This window comes from Ambystoma mexicanum, chromosome 7p (genome assembly GCF_040938575.1).
Source record: "Ambystoma mexicanum isolate Mex_15411 chromosome 7p, UKY_AmexF1_1, whole genome shotgun sequence".
In the NCBI taxonomy this organism is placed as follows: Eukaryota; Metazoa; Chordata; class Amphibia; order Caudata; family Ambystomatidae; genus Ambystoma; species Ambystoma mexicanum.
This window is the reverse complement of record NC_090939.1, coordinates 154,809,130-154,835,898: the sequence shown is the minus strand read 5'-3', so window position 1 is coordinate 154,835,898 and position 26,769 is coordinate 154,809,130. Positions and strand designations below refer to the sequence as shown.

The 26,769-nt window shown below is 43.1% G+C and overlaps 1 protein-coding gene across 4 annotated transcripts in view; it reads right to left on the bottom strand.

The window, feature by feature from the left end:
• Positions 1-26,769, bottom strand: part of ILDR2 (immunoglobulin like domain containing receptor 2) — a 1,152,771-nt gene that overhangs the window by 573,968 nt on the left and 552,034 nt on the right. For all 4 annotated transcript variants that reach the window (XR_011283425.1, XM_069635971.1, XM_069635970.1 and 1 more), the window contains exon 3: positions 25,107-25,226. Coding sequence is in view for 3 of the 4 variants with exons in the window: in XM_069635971.1 (XP_069492072.1) it covers positions 25,107-25,226 (120 nt within the window). In the remaining variant the exon portion in view is untranslated. The remainder of the gene's footprint in view (positions 1-25,106; positions 25,227-26,769) is intronic.

Here is a 26,769-nt window from a genome sequence, read left to right as displayed (position 1 = left end):
GATATGTTCCCTACGGTTTAAACGGAGCAACGATCCGGCTGCAGCGTTCTGTAGAATTTGAAGTCTGTCTGCTGTTGCTTTAGGCATTGCAAGGTAAATCGCATTATGAAAGTCCAGGCGCCACGAGATGGATGCATTGACTATCTTCACTCTTAGAGAAATAGTAAAACAATCCAAAAATCTCATAGCATAAGAAGCTGAAAAAGCTGAAGAACTCAGCCTAATCGGGGCGCCCATTAAGAATGATAAGTCCAAGCAGACCCCACGTTTTCTGATATTCTGAGCAGAAAAGGGGCTGGGGCAGAGAGCAGTCGCACAGTAGGTATCAGACCTGGAATAAAAAACATCAGAACCAATTATTCACCCGGGCACAGTCTAATCAAAGCAATTGGGTCTTAAAACGATGTTAGCTTGGGCTGAAGATTTCAATTTTAGGTGCCCTTAATTGCACCTTTTTACCTTGTGCATTATGTACTGGCCGCGGTGTCAAATCAAATGTCTCTTCAGGTGCCAAGATTCTGGAAGGCTTTTGGGAGGTGGGTTACATGGGAGGTTTAAAATGTAAGTGCACATCTACCTGTGGGTATCGCCTAAAGTGTTACTACCTGAAGTTCCTCTGTCTGGTCGTAGTTCCAAGTTAAAGACGCGCAAGGATACATGGACGGGCAACCTGTGCCTAGGAAGAGCCCATCATAACTGGGCACAACATATCTGCCATTAGAAGGCAGCGATCCACCACGATACAATTCAGTCTAGCTGCACACATAATGTCTCTCCTGCTGCACATGCATTGCTCAACACCTCTGCCATTAGAACGCAGCTATCCCCCTCAGGATAAAAATTCAGTCTAGCTGCACACATAATGGGCCTCATTACAACGTAGGCGGCAACGGAATGAATGGTGCCGGTAAGGGACTGGCACCGTTCATTCCGGGCCCCCACATTACAAGGTCTGCAGCGGGTCCCGCTCTGGATACCTGGCCAGACCAGACGTGCAGAGCGGGACCCGCTAGCAGACCAGGATGCTAACAACGGGCATGTCATTAACGGGCCCGTTGTTAGCATCCTCCCCATTCCCATTGAGCCCTATGGGGGCACAATGGGAATGGGGAGTTAAGGGGTCCGGGTCCCGCAAAAGGGAATTACCGGGCCCTCCAAAGTCGGAATAGCCCGGTAAGTCCCCTTTTGCGGGACCCGGACCCGGTACCCGGTTTGGGGGTAGCCATGCCACTAAAAACAGCATGGCTACGTCGAAACTCGTAATGAGGCCCAATGTCACTCCTGCGACACATACAGTGCACAACACCTCTGCCATTATAATGCAGATATCCCCCCAGGATAAAAAGTCAGTCTAGCCAGACACATAGGGCCTCATTACGAATTTGGAGGCATCCATGCCCTTAATATGGGCATGGCTGCCTCCAAAATCGTGTCTGGGTCCGGGTTCCCTGAATGGGGAAATACCGGGCCATTTTGAGTATGTAGGGCCCGGTATTTCCTCCTTCAAGGAACCCGGGTCCGGTCCTTCCCCATTTCCATTTGAGCCCTCATAGGGCTCAATGGGAATGGGGAGGGAGCTAACAACGGGCCCATTACGAACAGGCCCATTGTTAGCTCCCTGGTCCCCTCGCGGGACCCGCTATGGACGTCTGGAAAAACTAGACGTCCAGAGCGGGTCCGGCGAGGGGACCTCGTAATAGTGCAAAGTGGGTTTAACGGCGCCGGCACCATTACCGGCGCCGTTAAACCCATTCCGCCCAACTTATAATGAGGTCCATAATGTCTCTCTTGCTAAACATACAGTGCACAACACCTGTGCCATTATAATGCAGCTATACACCCAGGATAAAAATTTGGTCTAGCTGCACGCATAATGTCTCTTGCTCATATTGTATTGTATTGTATATATATTTCTAAAGCTCAGCAAAGACCTGGCGGCATCAAGGCACTGAGCAAAGAGGATGAGGTTGCAACAGGCATTAGAATAGCAGCGTTTTGAGCTGTTTTCGGAAAGAAGCAAAAACAGGGATACCCCGTGTCTGCAGGGGGAGGGCATTCCACAAAGATGGAGCAAGTACGGAAAAAGGTCTGCCTCCTGCCCGCACTCGCTGGAAGCGGGGATCAACCAGCAAGGACTGTTTAGCTGAACAAAGAGTTCTCTTCGGTTGATAGAGGGAAAGTCTGGATTGAAGAAATTCAGCCCCAGCATGATGAATAGCGCGATGTACGATACATAGAATCTTAAAATGCACTCGACTACTGACAGGAAGCCAGGGGAGGCGACGAAGATAAATGGTATGCGACCTTCTAGGAGCATTAAGGGCAAGCGTGTCTTCTGCATTTTGGAGAATCTGAAGGCGATGGAGTAGTGCCTTAGGTTGACCAAGATAGATCCCATTGCAGTAATCGATCGATCCTATGATGGAAGCGGTCCCAACTTTTGACCTAGAATCATTTGGGCGAAATGGTAGGACCTTTTTCAGAGCAAAACCTGTCTGACAGACTGAGGAGAATTGTTATACCTAGGCTCTTAACTGAGGTGGAGGATTTGGGACAGGGACCCAGAGAATAAGGCCAATTTTCAGAGGTCGAGCACAGTCCAGCAGAAACAGGGCCAACCACCAGAACCTCAGTCTTCTCTCCGTTTAGCTGAAACCAATTATTGGCCATCCAGATCCCCACTACAGAGAGGCAGTCTTTCAGCTTTTGGGGAGAATTTTCCTTGGCAACATTTAAACCAAAGAGAATTTGGGTGTCGTCTACATAAGTGAAGAAGTGCACACCATAGCTCAAAATGAGTTTGGCCAACAGCACCATGTACAAGTTGAAGAGCAATGGGGAAAGACCAAAGCCCTGCGGGACTCCACAGTCAAACACCATGGGGGACAACCTAAAGGGGGGAAGGACACAGTCCGTGTCCGAGTGGAGAGGAAGGAAGAGACCCATTTGCGAGGGATTCCAGAGATTTCTACCTCAGAAAGACACTGAAGAAGTCTCTGATGATCAACCATGTCAAAGGCCGCGGAGAGGTCGAGAAGAATCAGTGCCCCAACCTCTCTGCGGTCCTGCAACATCGCAATGTCATCATGAAGGGCCACCATCACTGACTCAGTACCCATGCCTGGACGGAAGCCAGCCTGAAAAGGATGTAGAATGTGATTAGGCTAAAAAAAAGGCAGAAAGTTGAGGGGTGACAATAGCCTCAAGCAGTTTCAGCATAGCTGGGAGAAGAAAGATGGGGCGGTCGTTTTCAGCCATGTTTTTTTTTAACAGCTGTGAAATCATCGCATGTTTAAAAGATTTGGGAATGAGACCAGTAGTCCAGGAATATTCACGTGCTTACGCAAAGAAGGGGGCAAGTCCACCAGAAAGATCATGAAGAATATGCAACGGAATCGGGACAGCCGGGGATGCGGATTTCACACTAGACAACGCAGCAAGAGCCGCGGTTTACGTCACTGTCATAAATTTGAAGGTGCTAAGTGGCTGTTCAGTCAGACAGCGAGAAGGATCTGTGACAATGGGAAAAAGAAGCAATATAATCACAATGGGTTTGTGTATGAGAAACCGTAAAAAGGGGCGGGGGGCGAGTAGGAGTGGACAGTTCTTTGGCTACATGAAAAAGCTCTTTAGATGAGCACGAGGCATTCACAATACGGTTAGCATAGTACTGAGCCGTAGTAATTTTTATGGGGTTATGGTAAATGTTCCGCCCTTGTGTGTAGGCTAATTTTCGTAGAGGAATCAGGCACGAGGCGCCATTTCCGTTCACAGCCCCAACACTTTTGCTTCAGCAGCCTCTATTCTGGATAGTACCAGGGGGCCGAAGGTACGGTACGAGTGGGCAATAGCTGCGATGGGGCCAGAGTGTCAGCCGTCTGCTCTAAGGCTGTGACTAGTGTGTTACATGCATTAGAATACTCTCCACCCACATCCACCTCTCCTCTCTGCACCCACACACATGCCAGCTCGACATGAGTGGCTAGCAGGGACTTGGCCACCCCGACCTACCTTCGTATTGGCCGAAATGCACACACACAGTCTACTCCAAACTGATGATTTTCCCATACTTGTACTTCGGTCCCCAAGGGCGTTCAACCGACAGCGCGTTAAGACCCTACTAATGGTGAAACAAGCTATACAAATGCCCATTACATTACATTGATGTATGGTGCACCCCTACCCACATCACAGGGTGCCCTCAAGAATGAGCTCCCCTTCAAAGAGGTTCAGCAGTGCTGGCACATCCTGCCCACCTCTGCCCTCCCAGCACCGACACTGGGACTTAACCTTGGCCAAAGTTAATGCATAATTGTTTTACTCTCCTGTTCCTCAGTGTTGATATCTATGGCTACGTAAGGTAATTCAGATTGCCATGCAGTTATGTTGACAAACAATATGGAGTATGCTAAATGCATTGGTGCAAGGCCTTGTGAACCACTACTGCATGAACAACGTTTCTTACCAAAATGCCCCTTTTATCAGATATGATAGGTTATTTATAAAGTGCTTAATACACAGAGGTTTCTAAGTGCAGACCCTGGGATCGAACCTGTGGTGCTCTGTGTCGTCTTGCTTCCAAGGCGAGCACGTTGCCCCTGAGCTATCCTCCTGAGATAATTATCATTATTAGTACAAATAAGCAACAAACATTGGTACATATTTCCCTGCCAATAATGAACTTTTCTGTTTTTATTTAAGGTATCATTGTAGAGAACCCTGCTAGCTAATTCTTCTGTGGACCCCAAAATCATTTTCCACAAAGGTCAAGGTTTAAGAAGAATGGGAACACAGATGTCCAGTCCTCCGAGGTCCATAATATGGTATCCAGTAATATTTTTGAATAGAAATTACTGAAAACCTTTTTCAATTAATCCAAAATCCAGAAAAACACTGATTTAAAAAAAAAACATATGTGGAGTGGGGTAAGGGAGTAAAACGGGTGGTGGGGGATTGCAGTGGGGCTAGAGGGATAGGGAGGTTTGAGGGTGGGCCCAATAATGAAAAAAAGAAAGTATTTTCGGTATTTAAGATTTTGTTTAAAAAAAATTCCGATAACACTTTTTTCGAAAAAATCACAAAGATCCCATAACATAACTCTACTCTACATATACTGTAGTTGTCATATCAAAGCGTCTATGTCTTGTCTTCAAAATAGTAGCTCAGGTAAGGTTAGCGAATGGTAGACTAGTACAGTAGGCTACTGCTGTAATCTGCACATCACACAAGTCAGAGCAAGGCAATAACTAGCAAAGTCACAGGTCAAAAATGAGTGCGCTACTTGAACAGCAACATGGTTGTCCTGCAATCTGCAACTTCCCAAAGAGACCAGCAAAATGGATAATTTAGAAGAAAAAGTGAAAGACATATTTTGTGTTTTCTTTAAGCAGAAGGTCAGCTCAAGGAAAACAACCTACTTACAAATATAACATTCCATCTACTGCACTGTACAAATAGTTTTTTCTACAGTAGGAATTTGTGCAGTGTATGCTTTTAAAATAACCACTTCATTCTGTAAAAGGCAGAAGTGCTGTCGGCTTGCCGGTAGGTGGTCCCCGTTTTGTGTGTACCCTGCAGTGACCACCTCGAAGCTGTAAAGCGCAGCTCAGAGCAGACGCTGAGTAACGCAGTGCTAATGGCTCTGAGAAAGGGCGAACACTCCAGACATCGTTGGGGTTAAGACCCCTGGTTATGGGATAACTACGATTGCCTTGAGCACATGAAGAGGTACAGGCAAGGAATTAGGTGGGTGGGAGCCTCCAAAGGTCAGGCCCCATAAGTGTTTTACATTTGGTCTCGAGGTGGGGCAGGGTCCCACAACCACTGGAATGTTTTCCCATCCTCTCCCAGCCACCAGCATATTGTCTCTTGAGAAGCTGGGATTAACCTGTGAAGACATGGAGGCGCTGAAACACAAAAGGGAGCGCAACTGACTCATTAAGCCCTCACTGTCAATAATCACTGCCGCCTGCTGCCAAAAGTGTTTTTTCCCATTTGTGCTTTGGTTTTGAGGAGAAGGGGGGTTAGTAGATTCGGATTGACGAGTGGACGACGAGAACAATGCAATTAGTCCATTTTAATCAAGGGGGATCCTCACAGGGAGGAAATTCAATGAAGATGAATGGTGGGGTGGCTCCAGAATGTCACACGGATATCCCGACCGGGTACACAATTATTAGATATGTTCTCCAAGAGCCATCTCAACGAGGTGTCTTCGTACAGCAAGGGGATAGTATACAGCTTCAAGACCAACCTCAAGAAATCCATGAGGCTTTGCTGGTATTGGAAGAAGCAATTTTTAAAATGTTCACTAATTGGAAAAGGGGTCGTAAACCAGCCCAAGCGGGCAAAAAGGCGAAAACATCGAAGACACTTATATAAATCGACTATGGTTGGTTCACGAAAACCTTTGCAAGCCTTATCTACTCGACCCTATGACTATGACCAAGTAAAAACCTAGCACTTGCAAAATGCTGGCTGCACTAACACTGCTAGTTGCTATTATTATTTATTTATTGTTATTTATCTGTTTCTCCTCTGCTTCGCACTGTCCACTTCTCCCCCCTTTTCCCCTTCCGTGCACTTTTCCCCTCCCCCTCTCCCATGCACTTGCGCGTTCTCAATGCCACTGGGCCTAGTAAGATCGCTGTTTTGTTCTCTTCTGTTCCCCTCCCTTGCCTTGTCGCACTCTGAAACACTTGTGTATGAGCGCGATAGAAATAAAATATCATATCATATCATAAAGCCCAAAGGGGAAAATTGTAAAGAACGCCAACAAAGAAAGAACCAGAAGTTGGTAAAAATTGACAAAGAGGGCGCAAATAGTAACGTAGCGACGATACATAATCAAGATGATCCATTGGATACACCGGTAGAAGCCGTAGATTAATTGAACTTTACAACGCATTCAATCATGGATCTCTCACTTAATCGGGACCTATCCATTGTAATTCAACAAGATAATATGGGGACTCCCAGTGTAGGGTGTAGGGTGTTCAAGTTCTAAATACAACCAAAGTCCACCCTAAACCCAAATCACCACAAGTAATTTACACCTTCGAACAAAGAAGACTTCTCTCGGCCAAGGATCAGAATTATATGAGGCAAAAGAGTAGAGAATTCAATTACTTTGGGTCATATAAAATGTTGGGAAGGTGGGATGGTCATAGAAAGGGGGTGTGACTGAAGAGGGGGGATTTACCGCAAATTATGGTGATATTGCACAGGTGGATTTCCCCAATGATTATGATTTACATAGAGTTATGATGATCATGCCTTCTAAATTTGTTCGACAGATATTAATGGGAGCAAGTAAACTTTTCCAGCAGGCAGGGTATGATAAGCAACCACAACCGACGATTAAGAGGGGTCTAAATCCGACTGTGCCACTGCAAAAGAGGCCAAGTTCCTCCTTCCCATTATTGAGGATTTCATGCCACCAGGGTCAAGAAAAGAATGGTTGAGCTATTGAGATAGTCAAGGGTTCACTCTGCAACAATGATACAGATTGGTCTTGGCCGCAGGGAATATTGGCAGGCAAGTGACCTTATCAACAAAATTAACTGCCGATTAAAAACGAGGTTTGAATTTTTAAAATGGCCTCTTGGAATACACAGCCCACAAGAATAACCCACTGGGCATGGTTGATATAGTGTTGCTCCAGGAGACATGGCTTCTTCACCCTCCAGTATGGGATGGTTATGCTTTATGTTTAATGGAAGCAGTCAAAGCCGCAAAGGGGAGGGCTGCAGCGGGATTGTTAACAGCTTGTAAAATGGAGACTGGATTGATTTTAGAGGCACAGGCCTCGCTGAATCCCTTCACACAGTCAACAAAACTGATATGCCCTTTACTTAGTAACCGACCACAAGGGCATTACACCCTCCTAAATTTATATTGGAATCCGATGTCGATTTCTGAAGATCTCTTTCCTGAGGGTGTGGAAGCAATGTTGATTTAGCATCCACAGATAGCAATACCATCGCCGTCTTCATTGCAGGAGATCTGAACATTCAATGTTTTCAATCTAAGGCCCATGTATATAGTAGAAGAGCAAATAAATGGTTGGCATTAATGAAAGATAGGGGCTTCCTTATGCTGAATGGGGCTTTAATGGGAGATATCCCTGCACAATCAACATGGAGACACGATGCACAGGTGGCAACAATTGACTATGTCTTTGTTTCCAGAAATATATTCATGACTGTGGAGATTTTGAGGTGATGACACATGTTAATAGGGATCATCATCTCTTAATAGTCACTTGTGAAGTTCCTTGGTTTACCCCTCATGCCGATTATTATCACTTCAATTTGGAGATTATGGGGGAAAGAAACAGGTTTAAATGTCCTCAATAGGCATTGGATAACTTGAACACCTGTCTAGCAACTATGGTCTTGAGATCTAATTTACCCAACCTTATATATGAGGGTGATTATGTGGCTGTTCTTAGTTTATTTGCAGAAAGTACCCATCACGGATAACGACCAGTATTCAAGAATAAACATCTTTTTGATGCACAGGTCAAGAATAAGAAAAACAGCAAAAGAAAAATGTGCGAGCATTAACCCATGCCGATATTAATCAAAGTGTGAGAATGATAAAGAAGCTTAAAGTTAGGTATGAAAATTGGCTGAAAGGTTATGGAGCGTTGTTGCTACAACAGGGTAGGGAAAGCATGTTGTGAAGAATAGCCGCCAGGAACAGTGCACAAATATGGAATATGTTGAAATCTGTAAAAAGTGATATGCAATTACCCTTACAGACAAACCTGATACAGGAACAAGTCTGGATACACTATTTTACAAAATGATACGCCTCTGTGTGTTCGATAGAGCATTCGTTTACCCAAGATTATAAATGACTCCTTGGTCTTTGAACAGGAAGCCATTATAATCCAAATAAATAAATTGAGTAAATCAAGAGCTCCAGCGTCAGATGAACTTACACATTTTATGTCAAAAATGTATCCAGAGGCATGGTCAAAGATTTTGTTGATTATTTTTAATCAGGTGCTGATAACTAAACAAGTCCCGCAAACCTGGAAAAAGAAGGTGATAATACCGATATTTAAGAAGGGGGATAGATAGGTCCCAGAGAATTATCGGCCAATAGCCTTCTTAGACGTCCTGGGGAACATCTTTGCTCGCTTTATACTGAGACTCAGTGAGCAGGATTAGGGAGACGGTACGTTTTGATGTCTATCAGTCAGGGTTTGTACCAGGTATGGGGACATATAAAAAAAGGTAATGCAATCAGTCTATATGTCTTTCTTTGATATTAACCTTGCTTTTGACTCGGTCCCAAGAAATGTATTATTCAAGAGAATGAAAGCAGCAGCATATCCAGTATATATTTTGTCTTTAATTTTTCAACTATATTCGGGTACAACTATTCAGGTTAGATTAAACCAGCCCGGTCTTCTAACTGGACCAATTTCTACACAGAGAGGTCTTAAACAGGGATGCATAATTGCTCCTGTTCTTTTTATACTTGTTATCACTAATATTGGGGACTATTGAGGGAAGGTAAATTCGTACCCTCTGAAAATAGGGACGACCCCTATATCGTGGCTCCTGTAGGTGGATGATCTTGTTCTTTTAGACAAGACGGCCATAGGTTTGCAGAGGCAATTATTGGCGCTTAAGCATTATGCAATTAAGAACCAATTGACTATCACTGTGGAGAAAATAAATATTGTGGTATTAACTTTGAGGAAGGTTACAAAGACAGATATGGTAAATTGGTTCTTATACAAACGACCATTAACTGTTTTAAATGAATATAGATATCTGTGTATGAATACCAACAACAGTAAACAAGAAATCCCATATAGAAAGGAACTGCTACGAAAGATGGTGACAGTGGTCAGACAGGCATGCATTATACATTATTCATAAAGAAATATGGGAAATTCTCTTGCCTCCCAATAATCACACTTTATCAACAAAAGGTTGTATTATTTAGGGGGTGTAGAATAAAATGATAGAGTTTACGCTGGATTGGACTAGATTGGAAGGCCTGCACTGGAAGAAGGTTTTGGCTCTTCCATTAAGTATACTGATAAAAAGAATACAATTCAAGTTGGGATTACTATTGTTAAAAATTATGAGCAAGTGGCATGCCCTGACATTGTTCAGGAAATGCATTTTAAAACAGCATACTACGAACTCAATAATTCCGGCAATTGCACATCTTTTTGAAGATCAAATTGACCGTTCCATATTCTCTTCGAAGTAAGATTGTTTGAGTATAATGACTGGCGCTGACATTACATTAGATCTATTGTTAAAAAATCCAGATCGGGCAAAGAAAAAGTTATGGTATTATGATTGCAGGGTAAAATGGGAGGAACAGTGCTTATAGTATATTTAAAAATGGTAATTATGAAATGAAGCCGATGAGCCAAATTCTGCAGTACTTAACAAAATGTCCATGCCCTAAATACAGAGCATGGGTTTTAGGTCTTCACCTCAATGTGTGGCCAACAAGAGAGATTTTGGGTACAAGGCCAATTTGGCCTAGAGACCAGAGGCTGCGCTGCTTCTGCCAGAATCAGACTGAAATGGAGGCACTGAGACACATTATTGTGTCTGGCCCCAAACTTTTAGATCAAACAAAATGGTTTTTATATCACTATTTTAGGGAATATAGAAGTTTAACGGAGGATAATTTATGGGCGATGATTTTTAGTGGAAAGCACATCTCATTGATTTTAGCAGTAATATGGTTTTTATTATCTTAAAATATTTTGTTAACGTATGTAGATTGAGGAAAAGTCTTTTGGTGCTGTGTTTGGTCTTTTGGTTGTGTTTTTAGAGGACGATGGAAGGTAATTGGGAAATGAAGACATATGTTTTATTAACCTGAGGTACGTTTAACTAATGTAAAATAGTGTACATTAATTTGCTTTCGTTTTTCTCTTTTTAAATAAAATTTTTAAGAATGTTTGTGAATTTGATGTGAAAGTACTATGTGTAAGATATGATTATTTAACTTGTAGATTATATTACTATGTATTAACAGGTTGAACTTTTCAGCCATAACAATAAAATACACAAATTAAAAAAAAAGAAACATATACGTACTAAAGTCAATCGTTGGCATTTTTTTCACAATGTCTTCCAGTTCACTTATAAAAACACCTTTCAATACATCCATTTTCAGGTAAGCGAAGTGAAAAATAGATCCAACACAGATAGAACCCCATAAAGGAGGCTAGGAGCATCCACCCTGTAGAGCTTCCATGGCTGAGTATAGAACTGACAGAGTCCGGTTGACTCGAAATCCAACAACCGTGCAGATGCGACACTGGTGCGGAGCTACATTGTAGCCCACTCCACGACAAATACACAGGCTGCTATATTCCCTTAGGTTCTCAGCCACTGTCTTTCTGAAGCTTGCTGAAGCAATAGGGGGGAAGCAAGATACAGCCCTTTCTTGAGTGGAGGAAAAGATCCTATATCTTGAACTCACTGTAAGAAGCGTCTGAGATATTGGGCATTGACCTGTCTGACAAAACTGTTCAGTCTGAAGACAAACAATGATGGACATGGATGGCTCAGTCGAGGACACCAGTCGAACGGAAAGTGGTTCCCCTGGCTTGAAAGACTAGTTCCAAATCCGAAAGTCTCGACTTCATGTGCAGCGTCCGTTAGAAGGGTGGCCCTTAATCATTCACAGTCCCCAACTGCAGGTGGGTTAATGTCCTTGCCTTCACCCGTCTACTGAAGGGTTGTATGTTGTTTACTAAGTTGTCTTTGCAGTATAATTCCGGTTAAACTCAATTTACACTGCAGCAGCCAAGTTCTTTTAGAAATGTTCATAGAGTTGGGAGGTTGGGGGGGCACAAATGAGGTAGAAGGTGGAGTTCTGAAAGTCAGACATATATACATACAGGAGGGTCAACTCTCAGAGGTAGAGGTATGGGAACTATTGCACCACTGTGCCTATCCTAGCTGTCATTGACGTTATCCTGCTGGCATTGTCTAATCTGGACAACTAGAAATGTAGGACATACCTGGTACTCTGAAGATTACTGTCTTTCTATGGCTTGACCATGGTTAGGATCCTGACAAGTAACAATAAAGGCATTAATTCACTTAGCAAGAAAGATAAACTTATGAAGCCCCTAAGGGAGAAACGCAAACACTTTGCAAACATACAGGAAACCCATTTTCTCAAGGAACATCAAAAATAGGCTTTACTGCAAATAGTTCTCCAAGCGATATCTGGTGTCAGGGAAGGGGAAAAAGAAGAGACAGTTGAAATACTATTCAGAAAATAGTTTTGTTTCATCCTAGAAGCACAATTGGAAGATAAGTAGGAAAGATACGCTCCCCACCCCCTTAAGAGATATCAGTATATTTCCTAAGCAAGGGCAGGGGGCTTCTTAAAGCATTTCTTTCCCACACCAGCAGAATTTCCCCAAGGCAATTTAGTGGTATGTCAGGATTTTAACGTTATCATGAATACAGATCCAAAAGGTGTGTCATAATGAGCGATACCTTGTACGTCTGTTTTCGGAGAAGACGTGGGTCCCGTCCCTACTGGGATAGAGACCCAAGCTACTCCTCAAATTTGAGGCCCAATGAGGCTGAAACATGTTTGGGGATGCTTGTGGTCTCATGCAGAAGGGATGTGACCATGCTGTTTGGGCAGGACTGGCCGTTTTTTGGGGTGGGGCCAAGCCTGATTGGCATATGGTTTTTCCCCTTTTGTAATGGCTTGGCAGATGAACAAAGATGATCTGGAGGGTTACCCAGGGCAATGCCTGAGGTTAAGATTAATTCTAAACCTTCCAGCCATCACCTCTTTTGTTTTGCTAAAGGCAGGAGACCCCTGTCATATCTGGTGGTATTTTGCAAATGTAGTAGATATAAGAAGTGGTGGGTCTTCCTCTCTTGGAACTGCCTGCCTGCCTCTGGCGTCACCAATGTGGTCTGATTAATGAAAAATAAATCCACTTTTGCTAACAAGAAAAACGTGACCTTCACATCGATATATAAGTACACAGGGGATTCAAACTCCTGTCCACTTTAACTCGGTCTTTGAATGCAAATGTGTTTTTGCCTTTCTGTTGCATCATTGTAAACAATTCAACAATAACTTCCCTTCAGCTGGAATGGGACACAATGAGTGTTTTTTTTATTTCCATTAAAGTACACCTGACATCATCAGTACATGCCATGCAAACCGCCCAACAGCCACTGAACATCTTTATGAATAAATATGTCTGCCATTGCCTCAACTTTGAAAATCGGCAATGCCCTAAAACCATGGTCACGTTCAGAGGCCCCCTCCCCCCGCCTTTCTCTGCACAGGCGTTACAGAGGTTTGCTTGATGTCTGCTGCACATTTTAGTGGAAGCAACGTTTGCTTATTAATCAATAATACCCCTGCAGACTTGGTAGTTGCCTTTGAAGTCATGCAGTATCTGATTTCTGTGATTGCTTGATTGTTTTAGGATGATCCAAACCACGTGTATACATTAATTGCAATCACAGCGTTAACTTAGGGCTAGGAATTGCATTCTGGCACTCACTAGCTGAGCACCTCCTGGCAGATGCCACAGTGAAGTGCATTTTGTTGTCAAGGTTACTATGCGGATTACACGTGTGGCACAGAGCCCTGCTGCAACCCAAAGGAAGACGGGCTCAGATTTTACACTGCAAAGGTTTTTGGTAAAATTTCACCAAGCCTTTACTAATATTCTATGCTCAAATCTACTTAGCTTATATGACTACTTCCCCTCCATAAATCTACCCTCGGGCACCTTTGGGGAAGCCAACATTATCGTATTACTGTAAAACAATAAAGACCACGCAGACCCCAAGAGCTCCAAACCCATATCATTAATCAACGCTGATTGTAAAATGTTTGACAAAATCCTTGTTGTTAGAATAGAGAAACGTGTTGCCTTCCTGATAAAAAACTACCAAGTGGGTTTTATTAAGAGTAGACATGCCCATGCTAGCACTAGACAGGTCACCGACATTCTCTCGATTGCTAACCCTTCCATTGAACGCAGGCTTTTAATGGTGTTAGACGAAGAGAAAGCTTTCAATCGCTTAGAATGGGATTTCATATTTAAAGCACTAAGCTGACACGTCTTGGCGACTCCTTCATCAAACTTATGCCTATAACACTCCCCTAAGCCTCCAAAACAGTTAACAACACAATTGTCCCTTTATTCCAGCTAAACAGAGGCACTTGGCAAGGCTGTCGGCTCTCCCCACTTTTATACATACTTGCTCTGGAACGTTTACTAGAAGTAATCAGAAACAACACGACTATCACCGGAATTCAAATCCATAACAACAATATCACGCGTGCAGCGTATGCAGACGATATTATCCTTTTTCTTTCCAACCCCAATAGCACAGTGAGGAAAACTTTGTTTCACATTGAAAAGTATGGGAAAGTCTCAGGGTACAAACTTAAGGAAGAGAAAAGCAAGCTCCTCCATCTAACTGTTTCTTGTATCAATAGTGACTTGGATGACCTAGGACTAAGCTGGAAAAAAAGCCACATTAAACATCTCGGGATAGAATTTGCTCCCAATATGACACACCAATCACTAGGACCAAAATCTCATAATAGATTTGTTAAGGAAAAAACGAGTACTTTTATACCCTCTTGCCATGATCCCAATCCCATTTAGATAGACATTTCATAAAGAGGTCAACTCTATACTATCTAAATTTCTTTGGAATGGAAAACCGCCTAAAATGTCCATGAAAAAAATCCAAGCAATAGAAGATCAAAGGGGCGGGGGGTCAAATTGCCAAACTTTTTGGCATACCATCACGCGTTCATGCTATCACAAATAAACCAAATTGTGTACCACCCACCACAAGACAGTTGGGATTCCGGAAGTCACTAGGAAATGGGAAGAAGCTCTGGGCATTGAAATGGAAATAAACCAATGGCAACAAATATTCAGGAGGCTAGTGAAGGTTCCAGATCAGCATGTAAAACCCAAACACTTTTCTTTGTCTTTCACAGGGCTCTACGGACTCCAGAAAAATTAAACAAGGCCAAAATGAGTGACAATCCAGATTGCTGGAGATGCAAAGAAACACAACTAATGGGCTCAATGGGGCATACTCTTTTTTCATGCCCTGAACTTTCTGTATTTCGGGAGAAGATTATTAATAATATTTGAGATATTCTTCAAATTGGCTCTATCCATTCACTGAAAGACCTTTGCACCAACTCCTTAGCTACCAATGTTGAAGAAAGATTCTTGAATACTAGGCAAATATCTCTCTACTGGATACTCTTCTAGCAGCAGCCATTCAATGAATCACCACCACATGGAAGAATAAAGACCCGGCAACCCATTGAGCATGGTGGAACTCCATCTGCTTATCTCACTGCTTACAAAAGCAATATGTGGAGACACCGTCGAAAGACTGAAGTTCTTAAAAATATGGAACCCTTTGGAGAATTACTTATGCATGTTCCTCCCCGTCTCCACATCCAATAGCACATTCCTATAAGTCTGCAAGCTTCCGTAACTAAAATCCAGTAAGACTCTTTTCTAGAGACCCCCTGACAGCTCCATATAGCACAACTGTCTCTAGAACTTAGGCTACGTTGTAACCAATCCAGGCTGTGCTCCCCTTCTCCCAAGGACGTCATTTAGGGGTCGCCGGAGGTCGCAACAGCGACCTCTGAGGTCTCCCTTGCGATCTCTGTGGTCTCTCTTGCGACCTCTAAAAAGAAAAGCTATCAAAAAAAACTTTTTTAAATTTTTTTATTTTTTTTGTAATGCAAGCTCCTGGGCTGTGGCCAGCACCATGTAGCTCTTTACTTCTGCAGTGGCTGGCTTTCTTGTTCAGGCCCCTTAAAAAAAGAAGAAAAATAAGAACAGGAGTGCCACAAGCCTAACACTTTCAGCACTGACCCTAAATAAGAAAGAATAGAAATACCAAATAATGTGTCTTTCTGGAATGCTATACCATAATTGCTAGACTCATTAAAGATTTATTTCAGGCACACTTCAGGGGGTGAGTCACCGATTTAGTCTGTTCTTAAACGCCTCAACTCAGCCTTTCATCCTTCAGAGGTCGATAAATGAGTACCAACACAGGTTGGGTGATATTGGGTGTATATTTTTTCTATATAAATCGCTTAAGCGTAAGTGCTATATAATAACACATCATTACCATTTGGTCATGGACGTCTACTTGCATTCACAGTCATTTGGTAATATAGGCCTATACACACTGATCTTAATGCTACATATGGTGATCAATTTTTGTATGAAATGTACATCACTTTATAGTGATATCGTAACCATATTCTTCGTAGTGTACAATGCTATGCGATGCCACTTCCTGTTTTGTCAATGGGTGAAGGTCGTGTTCCATCGCTTCCCGCGATATCACTTTGGGGTGGGGTCAAATGATATCACTTCCTGTGATGTCATCAGGGGTCAACGGTCGTGTGATGTCACTTCCGCTACCCCTGGCATTTTGGTGAAATGACGTCCCTGCCTTCTCCCCCCTACATATCCCCCATTGCTGCACCTCTTCGGACATCAGCCACAGGGATCGTAACGCCACACTCATGGGATTTAATGCATTACAGGTGCCCTAACTATACATTACACGCCTTCACCACCTCAGTAAAACCTCTTAGAGTCAGTAGTGAGCCACTTTGAAGCTGATTTAAGATGGGTTCCCCTCTCCTTCCTTTCTTTCTTTCCACACTTACTTTCGTCCTTTCTTCACATCTATTTCTTTCTTTAAGCCGCTTTCCCCTAGCAACATTACAATCCATCATTCCCGCCATTTTTGGTACGCACTGGAGCGCACCCGCAGAGATGTACGATTTCTCAAATGCTTTTGTAATAAATAATACACTTCTCATTATTAAAAGAATGTATTTAAATTGTCCTTGCAGACACTAAGTAATATAGAGTGTCACACTTTAATAGATTGTCAATTCATTCTTCTTCTGATGAATCCATGCATTTTAGTCATATGTTGTGTTTCCCCTGCGAACCTGTAGCCTTGCCCCTTACTTATGTTTTATATACTCACTTATCTCGTCATTTAATTTGTGACCTTCCTTTTCCCTCTGTGAGGGCTCTGGCAATAAATTTGCAATTTCTACTGATAACTCTGTTTGTTAGAAATGTCAATAAACTCAGACTTTACGTTAGCATTCAAGTTAAAAGCAAAGGCTGAATTAGAGGACAGCTGCTCTGGCTTGAATATTCCCAGTGAATTTCTACACTGTGCCTCCGGTTGCAGTCCTCTAATAATAGTTATTTGGGGCATGTTTCAGCAATAGCTTATTTTGTGCACCCCGCTGCAATGGGCTACGAGTAATTTGCTCAAATAATTCATAGACTGAGGCGGGAGGTGATCTGTTTCAGCGCAGTTTAGATGGCTCCATAGCAAGCGTCACCAAAAGTCTTTGATTTTTCTACCTCATCTGTGTTCTCTTCTCTTGCTATGCTCCCCCCGCCTCCAGGAGACTAGAGTGCTTCCTCGCTGATGTGGTTACAGGTCCTTCCATCTGTTTGCAAGCATGACGGATTCACCCATTCCATTCGGGAGGTGCTTATCCAGTCCTGTTTTTTCTTTGCATTATTGAAGAAGTAGTCCTGGATTTTTAAAGAAAATTTCACAGACTACAAATACCAGAATGAAACGGAAAAAACACGAGTGGGCAATCAAATTAAATGGGACGGGTTGGTGTGAGTCTGTGCGCGTGTACGCGCATGTGCGCTCTGAGTCAACACTGCACATATTAGGACCTCCATCAAATGGATAGAGGGCTTTCCACATAAGAAACTGAGACTGATATTGATATTGACTTATAAAGCACTCAAACCCGAAGCCATGTGAGCGCTAGTAACTGGAAAGGAACTAGGAAACATGTTGCTATATAGTCAATTTAGATTTAGCCAGGAAGGGACTGCTGGAATAACAGATTTTTGAGACGTTTCTGAAATTGACCAATATCAGATCCAAGCCTCAGCGAAGAGGGTAGCGAGTTCCAGATGTTAGCACCCTGGACAGTGAAAGTTTGAACCCCTGCAAAATTACATCTGTATCTAGGGGGGAGGCGGGCAGTCAGGCGCATAATCGAAGGAGAGCAGCGCAGATGTTTGATTGATATATAAGGCCAATCTTTTGACCAAACAGGTTGAAGCCTTGCCATACAATCGTTTCTGGATCAAAATAGCTGTTTTGAAGGTGATCCTTGCATATATTGAGTGCCAGTAAAGCTGCTTCAAAGCAAGGGTATTTATGTGACTAAACAGAAAGGTTCAAAACAACTCTGGCAGTGTTAACTTTGCATGTTTCTCTAAGAACAGCGCATGTGGGTATGACATCTCAGGTCAGGGACAACTTTCCATTCTTTGAAATGCAAAATATGAATGCTCCCACTCTACTCTGCTTTGAGCACTGGCCCCGGCACTTTTATGCAGACACACACAAACACCACATCAAGCCACACACCCAGAGCTTTAAGTGGGCCCGGGCTCTGCTGGGGCTCTGTCTGTGCATGCCTCCTTAGTCTAAAAAACTAGGGGAACTGGGGAATTGATTTACAATCTGTGTGAAGAATGATGAACATGAGATGTTGCCCTCCGCTCAAGCAGAGCAGCAAAAGCCCCACATCCACAAGCTGACACTGTCCGACTAAGCTTTTAAGGCTTGTAGATATCATAATGCATGCGTAAGTGTGGCGACAAATGAAATGAGCAGCGACTCCATTACGCATTACATGCTCAAACGGGTTTCTTGCTTGAATCACTAGCACAGACATATTTCAAATATATAGTTACGCGGTCATTCTCATGATGTTTTTTATGTAAATTGTAATTGTAATTAGTTATTTATAACGTTCTTAATACCCAGAGATTTCTAAGCGCAGACCCAGGGATCAAACCTTTGTTGCTCCGCGTCTTCTTGTTTCCAAGGTGAGCGTGTTGCCCCTGAGCGATCCTTCCAAGACAAGGATGTTTCCAAAATGTACTTTGATTTTATGTAAAAAGAACACATTGATACCCTTTCTTATTTATTTACAGATTGAGGGTGATTTACTCACTGATTGAATGGTTTATATATTGAGTGAGACAGTGATTCATTTACAAACCCCAAAGAAATGAATTTACAATATGCAGACTGGATGCAAACAATACCACGTGAGGACATGCTGAGTGAACCAAATCTCATGCTTGCACGGTCTCATAGTATATGGTTTGGATCAGTCGGTGCACCTCCAGGCCACTCCCCTGGCTATTTAGGCCACACCCAAAATGTAAGGCACTGCCCATTATGAGAACCACCCACACGCTTTCACATCTGACCAAAAGCACCACACATACTGCCATACTACACAAACACCAAACACACACACATACATACTTATTTACACAGCACCCTCCCACAGTTAAAGGGAGAACCAGTTTTACAAGTACGGACTCAAAGTGCAAAGTGGAGATTTGTTTGTGACTTTACTATACTTGTGAGGACCTAGTTGGCACACAAGTAACTGGTGAGGACACAAGTAGGTCCTCACCAAGATGATAAAGGTAGTATATATGTTTCACCAAGTTGTGATCTAACTTACACTTTTCTCTACCACGTTACACAGATTCATGAGATGTGGATTAACACATGCCCACAATTTAAGGGCTGTGCAACAATGTTTTTGCTTGAGTGCTGTAATATATAATACAATATAGAGTAGTCTTGTAAAGCCCATCCTACCGTTTTGGTGGCCTCTCTGCTCATGGCCCTTTAAGAAAAGAGGGAGGAGGCTGTCGGTTGGATAGGAGGAGAGACAGGTGTAAAACCTGGAGTGTTGAATGGGTGCAAGTCGGACGTACCCGTTCCCTGAGTGCCAATCTGTTTCAATGTACTAGGAGGGGACACTTGGGAATGTGTATAGCTGGAGGAGAGAGCCCATGATGTGAACAAATTGTAATGCTCATGGTCTGGGTGATCTGCAGATTTAGGGAGGTGTGATAGAGCAAAGAGGGTGATCGTCATAAAAGCTCAATTGATGCCGATGAGCCATTTGATGGACCTGGGATAGCCATTGTGGTGACGTAGAATGAGAAGCATGACCAGAATCTTAAAGTTTTGGCTATAATCTCTAGAGGTGGTTTTCTCTACCTTAACCAAGCTAAATCTCAGGCCTGTCAGGAAGTCCATGATGTCCAAATAAAAATGAACGATCCTGGTCCGAACTTCTAAACTATCCCTACTACCGAAACACAAAAATCCAAAAAGCAACAAAACCACATCTCAGGAGAATGCCTCCCTTCTCTGGGGTCGAAATGTCTATGGCCAGGAGAATGCCTCCTTTCTCCTAGCTTGTGTGTTAGACCTTGACCTGAAAGTATCTTCTTCTTATTCAGTTTTCTCTCACCTTGTTTGCTTCCCTTAGAGTCCCTTTTGAAGGAGTTTAAGGCTTTCATCCCTTTTTGTTGAAACAAAATGGTGGGGCGAACCGATGTTGGCACAAAATAATTGTAAGAGAAAACAGGCAAAGAGGAAGAATGACTTGGAAGAAAGACCAACTCTTAAACGTAGGTTATCTTCAGAGGTTCTGAAGTTCCCATTGGGACATGGAGATCTTTGCTGCTTTGATGAGGGATGCATTGATGCTGTCAGAGACAACTTCCAAAGGTTGATGGTTTCTTCTTACCAGGCTTTGTCGGTTCACTTTCCCCCAAATTACCAGCTTAGGAAAAGAGTTCTTATCAAAAACCCGGGTACTGACTCTACTGGGTAGAGTTAAGCTTATCCAACATTCCAAAAAGTATCAGTTGACTAGGAGAATGGTTCCCTTCTCCTAGTCTACATGTAGTTTTTTTAACAGACTTTTCTTGAGTTCATTCAATGATATCTTTAGATTCTTCATCAATTCTTTACGTTCTCTCCATGGGTTTGGCCATATCTCCACTTGAATACTGCCCTTCAACTTGCCCCACCGGGACGAGAGAGACTCCTGAGCTCTCCTTGACTCTTCTATATTTATCAATATTCTTCAAACCTCCACCACCGGGAAGTGGAAGAGGCTTCTTGAGTCCTTCCTGACTCCTCAAATACCACAGTCTCATGGATCTGACCACGGGGTTGCCTCACAGAATTATCTACTTCTCTCTTTTCTTCTTGTTTCACCTTCTCAAGTTTTCCCGGCTCCCTCCCAGACTTATTACTGTTCCCATTACCTTCTCTTGGGAAACTCTTCACGGGTTTCACCAGGGGTCACGTATTTGTTCTTTCTTCTTCTGCTTTTCTTCGGCCTGCTTAACTTTGCAGCCCTTTACTGTTGACGGTCATGGTGCATGTTTCAGTCCAGACGGTCCAACCATTACAGGTCACGTAACCACCACCATTACGCGTACTTCCCATGCAATCGCCTAGGTGGCTCTGCAGTAGGCTAGTGTTGATGGTATGGGCCTAGTTCTTGGGCCGTATGGTCCACCCACCACATGTCATGCAACCACCACACTGACTCTCTACTTCAGGATTATTGGCTCCCAGCCAACTAATGATACGCTTATTGATATTTTCGTTATTTGTTTCTCCAACTCTATACTATTGCTACACTGCAACTTCACCTTGCCTGTCCTCAAACTCACGTGCCTGTTTGGTGTTTGACCGGCTCCTCTTTCTTCCGGTTCTTCTTCCACCCTTCCACTTCCAACTACCATTCTCCAGCATTTGTTTTTGGCATTCTGCAATCCTCAAAAACGCCCTTGTGCGTTCAGACGTACCACACCCTTTTCTCTCACCTATTCCTCCTATCTTACACAGTACTTTGGTTCTGTCTAGCAGATATAGCTGGGCCCATCCCAGCGTAACGTCCTAGACAACATTTGTGGGTTTGTGGGACAGTCCTCATGCTTCCCGGCAAGGTACATGTGTTCTTCTTCCTCCCCGTTTCCATCGCCACAAATTCCGACACATCACAATAACAGACAGTCTATTCCTTTGCTGGTGGTCGTGAGGCTTTTGGTCTAACCGTATGAGGAGAAGAGTTACTGAGACTCTTCTCCATAATAACATCCTTGTCCCCAGGTGATGAGCCTTTCCTTATAAGGTCCTCCCTCATTTTACTACCCCTAGGGGGACTATCGGTCCGCTGCCTCACCACCCTAGTCTGATAGGAAAGGGATCCCCCCTTGGAAGAAGTGACGCCATCTGGAGGATCGTCACACCATGCAGCCGATTTGTGTGTGTAGTGTAGGGATTTAGGAGATTTTGAAGTGGAATAGGTTAGTCAGGGTGAACACTGGGTAAATAAACAAAGCATGGGGCGTTATTCAGGATCAAAGTAATTGTGACCATCCAGGGAATGGTTTTGGGCTGTTTGTTGTAGGATTTGCTTGACTCCTTTTCATTTGCATGGAGTCTAACCCAAATGAGTCTTTGTTGGGAGTTGTTTGTCAGTTCCTGTTAGTTTCACATAGTTTGAGGGCACCCTCCATTTGGTTGAACTTCTTGAGTAAAGTTCTACACTCATCATTTCCAATCATTCAATCCCAACTGACTACAGTTTGTCAACCCACAACCTGCCCCATCTCAACATTTCTAATAGCATCCAGGACTGTGAGCCTCACAAATTAGACAATGGTGTGAAACAATGATTCCCAAGGTGTCTTGGGAACCTAGGTGTGTGCATCCCCTCCATTTCCCAATGATGGCGTTCTGGCTCTTTCAAACAGTGTCCAAGGGCTGGGCAGTGGATGCACTGTCACGCTAAGAAGGCGAGAAGACTCTGTCTTCAACTGCTTATTTGTGTTTTTTTTCAAAAACATGCAGACATTTTAGTTTTGCTAGCATGGTACATGCAATTCTTCTTGAAACATCCAAACAGTATTTTGTATAAAGGAATGAAACAGCAGGGAGAGAATGGCAATTTCTGAATTCCCTCCATCCTTTCCCTGCTAACCTTTTCCCTTTTAAATCCCACAGGCATGGGTCTGGAATCCACATAGTCACGGTGTGCGCAGAAAAACACACGTGCAGTCCCCGAAAGGCTGCCATTGGATGAATGTGGCCTGTCGGGAAATTCTTTGCAATGCTTTCGGCCAGTTCATAAAATCTAACTTTGATAAGTATAGGAAAGTTGGGGCTGTGTCAATAGCTGAGAGTTTTTGTGACTGGGGAAACAGAGCACATGCAGGGAAACTGTCCTTGAGTGCTGAGACTTGCTTTCCCAATGGCAGCCTCCTCTTTTGTAGGAAAGGGAAACCCAACATTATGATGTTTTACTGAACTGTTTGTAATGTGGCCAGTGAAAAGGCAGTGCACTGGCTCGCTCACTGCAGAGCTGTTTACGTATTTTTAACGTTTGGCTCAGTCACCGATGTTTGGGGAGGGAAGAGAATTAAGTCATGAACTCCATATCACTATTTATGCCAGTGTTTAGTGTACATTAACTCTATATTGTTTCATATGTTTCATATGCAGACATTTTTCTGCCTCTCTGCATTTTAGAATTCCTCTGTGTGGGTGTAGGGAACTATGAGTGGACCCTAAAAGAGTCATGAGGGTGGGAGCGATGATATGATGCAGGGGGGAAAGGTTAGGCAGCTAATGGAAGAAGATGTGGAGAGTAGTATAAAGGAGTCATCCAACTGGGATGCATCGCTACACCCCTCAAACCACCACTGGGCCAAAATGGGGCATGCAACGCCACTGTTGGCCTTTCACCACAATGTTTATTAGGCACTGGCATGATTTGCCCCCCTGTAGACCCGTGCCTGCCTGCATTTCACAGAATATACATGCAAAGTGGAACACATAGCAATATGCTGTGTACACAGAGGGGCTGCTTGTGGTGCTACTGGTGTAGGGAGAAAAAGGAGCACCAGAGGGAAGGAGAATTGAGTCTGCAGTGATGTTAACGAATTTAAAAGGTACCACCCAATTTGTTCAAAAAATAAACTGTTCGTATGGACATTTTGTTTGAACTTGGGTAGTACTGTTTGTTCGCAGCCTAATATACCGAACATGAGGAACAGCGGTGTGGGGGCGTCCCCCACTCCCCATGTTCATTATATTAGGCTTTGGGGGCTATGGGGGTGTCCCCCGCTTCCTTGACATTGGAACCGGGGGGCTCAGGTAAAAAATAAAAAATAAAAAAGAGACCCTGCAGCGTCAGCTCCGGCCGACATTTGAGGGAGGAATACCAGTGGCCGGGTAGAAGGTAAGTAGGGGAGTGGGGATTCATATAGGGCTGCTTCGAGGGGAACTGATGCTGCGGCCGGGCAGTGGAAGGAATACCGGTGGCTGGGTAGAAGGTAAGTAAGGGAGTGGGGATTCAAATAGGGCTGCTTCGAGGGCAGAGGATTGGAGTTGTTTGACTGATCCACTCCGCTGCAAACTGTTTGACTTCGGTCAAAGAATCCATATCCATTTAAAATAACAAATGAAATTCGAATTAACAAAATATCGATAAATAAATAGATATAGGGTGCGGGTAGGGGGTTGCAAGGTGTGGTGGAGGTTACAGGGGGTTAGAAATGTGGGGAAACAGAGGTTTCTGTGGGGTTTTTTCCCTTATAATTTAATTAGTTCAAATTTCACTCGTTAAAATTACATGTCACCAAAGAATTGCTGTCTTGTTCCGCATCTCACTATTTTTTCTATTAGAAAATCCTGATGTGCATATTCTGTAGCTATGGTCTGCAATCTTCGGATCTCCAGAGGTTTTTGAACTATGCCCCCCAGTGTTCCCTCACCAGCGAGTATACTGGCTAAGGATGATGGGAGTTGTAATCCATAATATCTAAGGCACTAAGTTTGCAGATCAAGCAAGAAGGGGTCTGAAATCTTTGCGTTACTAGATGTTTTGGACTACAACTCCCATCGACCCTAACCAAGATATTCAATTGTAAGGGATCATGGGAGTTGAAGTTCAAAACACCTGGAGAGCCGCAGGTTGCAGACACAGGGCTCACCGAGAGAAGGGAAGACAGGCTAGGAAATAAAACAATGTAACACAGAATTGTGGAACAAGCAGAGACCTAGAAATCAAGACCTCTGTACTACGCTAATCTTTTGAAAGGTTATTGAAATAGTCAATGGAGCAGCTGAGAGTTGTATGAATGAACTCACCCATCACAAGCAGCTCAATCTTTCCCTCATTTTTCCCATCCGGGTCATCTGAGGCGATGACGTGGCAGTGGTACATCCCGCTGTCTCCCCACTGCAGCTTCCCAAACCTCAGATCAGCATCTGCAAAGGGAACAAGGAGGAAAGGGACAGGTGAGTCACTGCTGCCTGATGCCTGCAGGAGCCAGCAGAACCTTTCAGGATGGAGCCTTTCACGCGCATTCCAAGGATATCACATCTTTCTCATTCAAAAATTCCAATGTCTACATTATTCATGAAATTACAGAAACCTATTATTTAAACTGAAAATATTAGGGAAGGAAGTACTCATGTTATTTGTTATGAACACCGTTCTTGATAGCATTACAATTTGTATAATAATGACTATTAATTGCATCATGTAATATTTAACTGGGTTGGAATTAATTCATAACAAAGTGGGTCGGGCGCACCATGCCGGCTGCTTCCTCTGCACCAACCCGCGCTTCCCCTCACCCTTATTGTGGCGTTCACTATTCTCAAATAAGGCTACATGTAAATGAGGTTTAAAAAGGCCAGGTATTAAAAGCACAATTTCCAAGATTTAACGTCATTTCTTGCATGTTCTTCATTCTGGCCTTCTTCGCTATGGGTTGTCCTTTATTACTCATATAATGATAAATACAGCATGAACTATTTAGGGTTAGTCATAATTATTTAGAATGGCAATTCCTGAAAGAAAGTGGTTTTATTTGCATTGACCCTCTATTCCCTCTAACAAAGGAATTACCCCCATTTTCTGGTTTTTGATATTGATATTGATATTTTATTTCTATCGTGCTCGTACACAAGTGTTTCAGAGCGCGACAAGGCAAGGGAGGGGAACAAAGGAGAACAAAACAGCAATTTTACTCGGCCCAGTGACATGGAGAACGCGCATGGGAGAGGGGGAGGGGGAAAGTGCATGGAAGGGGGGTAAGTGGAAAGTGCTGAGCAAGGAATATAAATAAATAAATAAATAAATAAATAAATAAATAAATAAATAAATAATAGAAAGCAACAAACAGTGGTAGTTCAGCCAGTGCTAGTTGATAATCTCCACATCCTGTTTAGGCCCGTTCTATTTAGGCTGAAATGTCTTCAAGTAAAATAATAACAATGATAATATATGGGATAAAGTACCCCCTTCCATACTTGATAAGGATATTGCAAGTCACTGAAGAATTTCGTGACCAGACAGAGGAAAGAGGCCAGAGGCCAAGTTCCTCTATAAGGTCCTGGAACTCTGAGGTGAGGCAAGTATCCTTTTTACGTATAGTAGTTTTTTATTCTTTATAATTAAGGTTTACGGTTTTATGGTATTTATTTTTATGCCATTTCTGTCTGTATTTAGCCATATTTATTTTTGGGCCTTTTTTTCTGTAATTATCCATATTTCTTTTTTGTCATATAAAAAGATAATTCGCAACCAGTATTTTTCTGCATTTGTTCTAATAAAAAAATTCATTTATTAAAGCACACATGCAAGCCACATGGGAAAGAAATGCTAGCTCAATGTTTTCCATAACAACAAACGGTTGCTCCTTTGACTGCTGCTGCCTTAAGATATATCCTGTCAGCAATTTAAAGAACTTCACTGCTATTTTTATACAACTTTTACACTCTCCATGCTGCCAATCTGCGATGT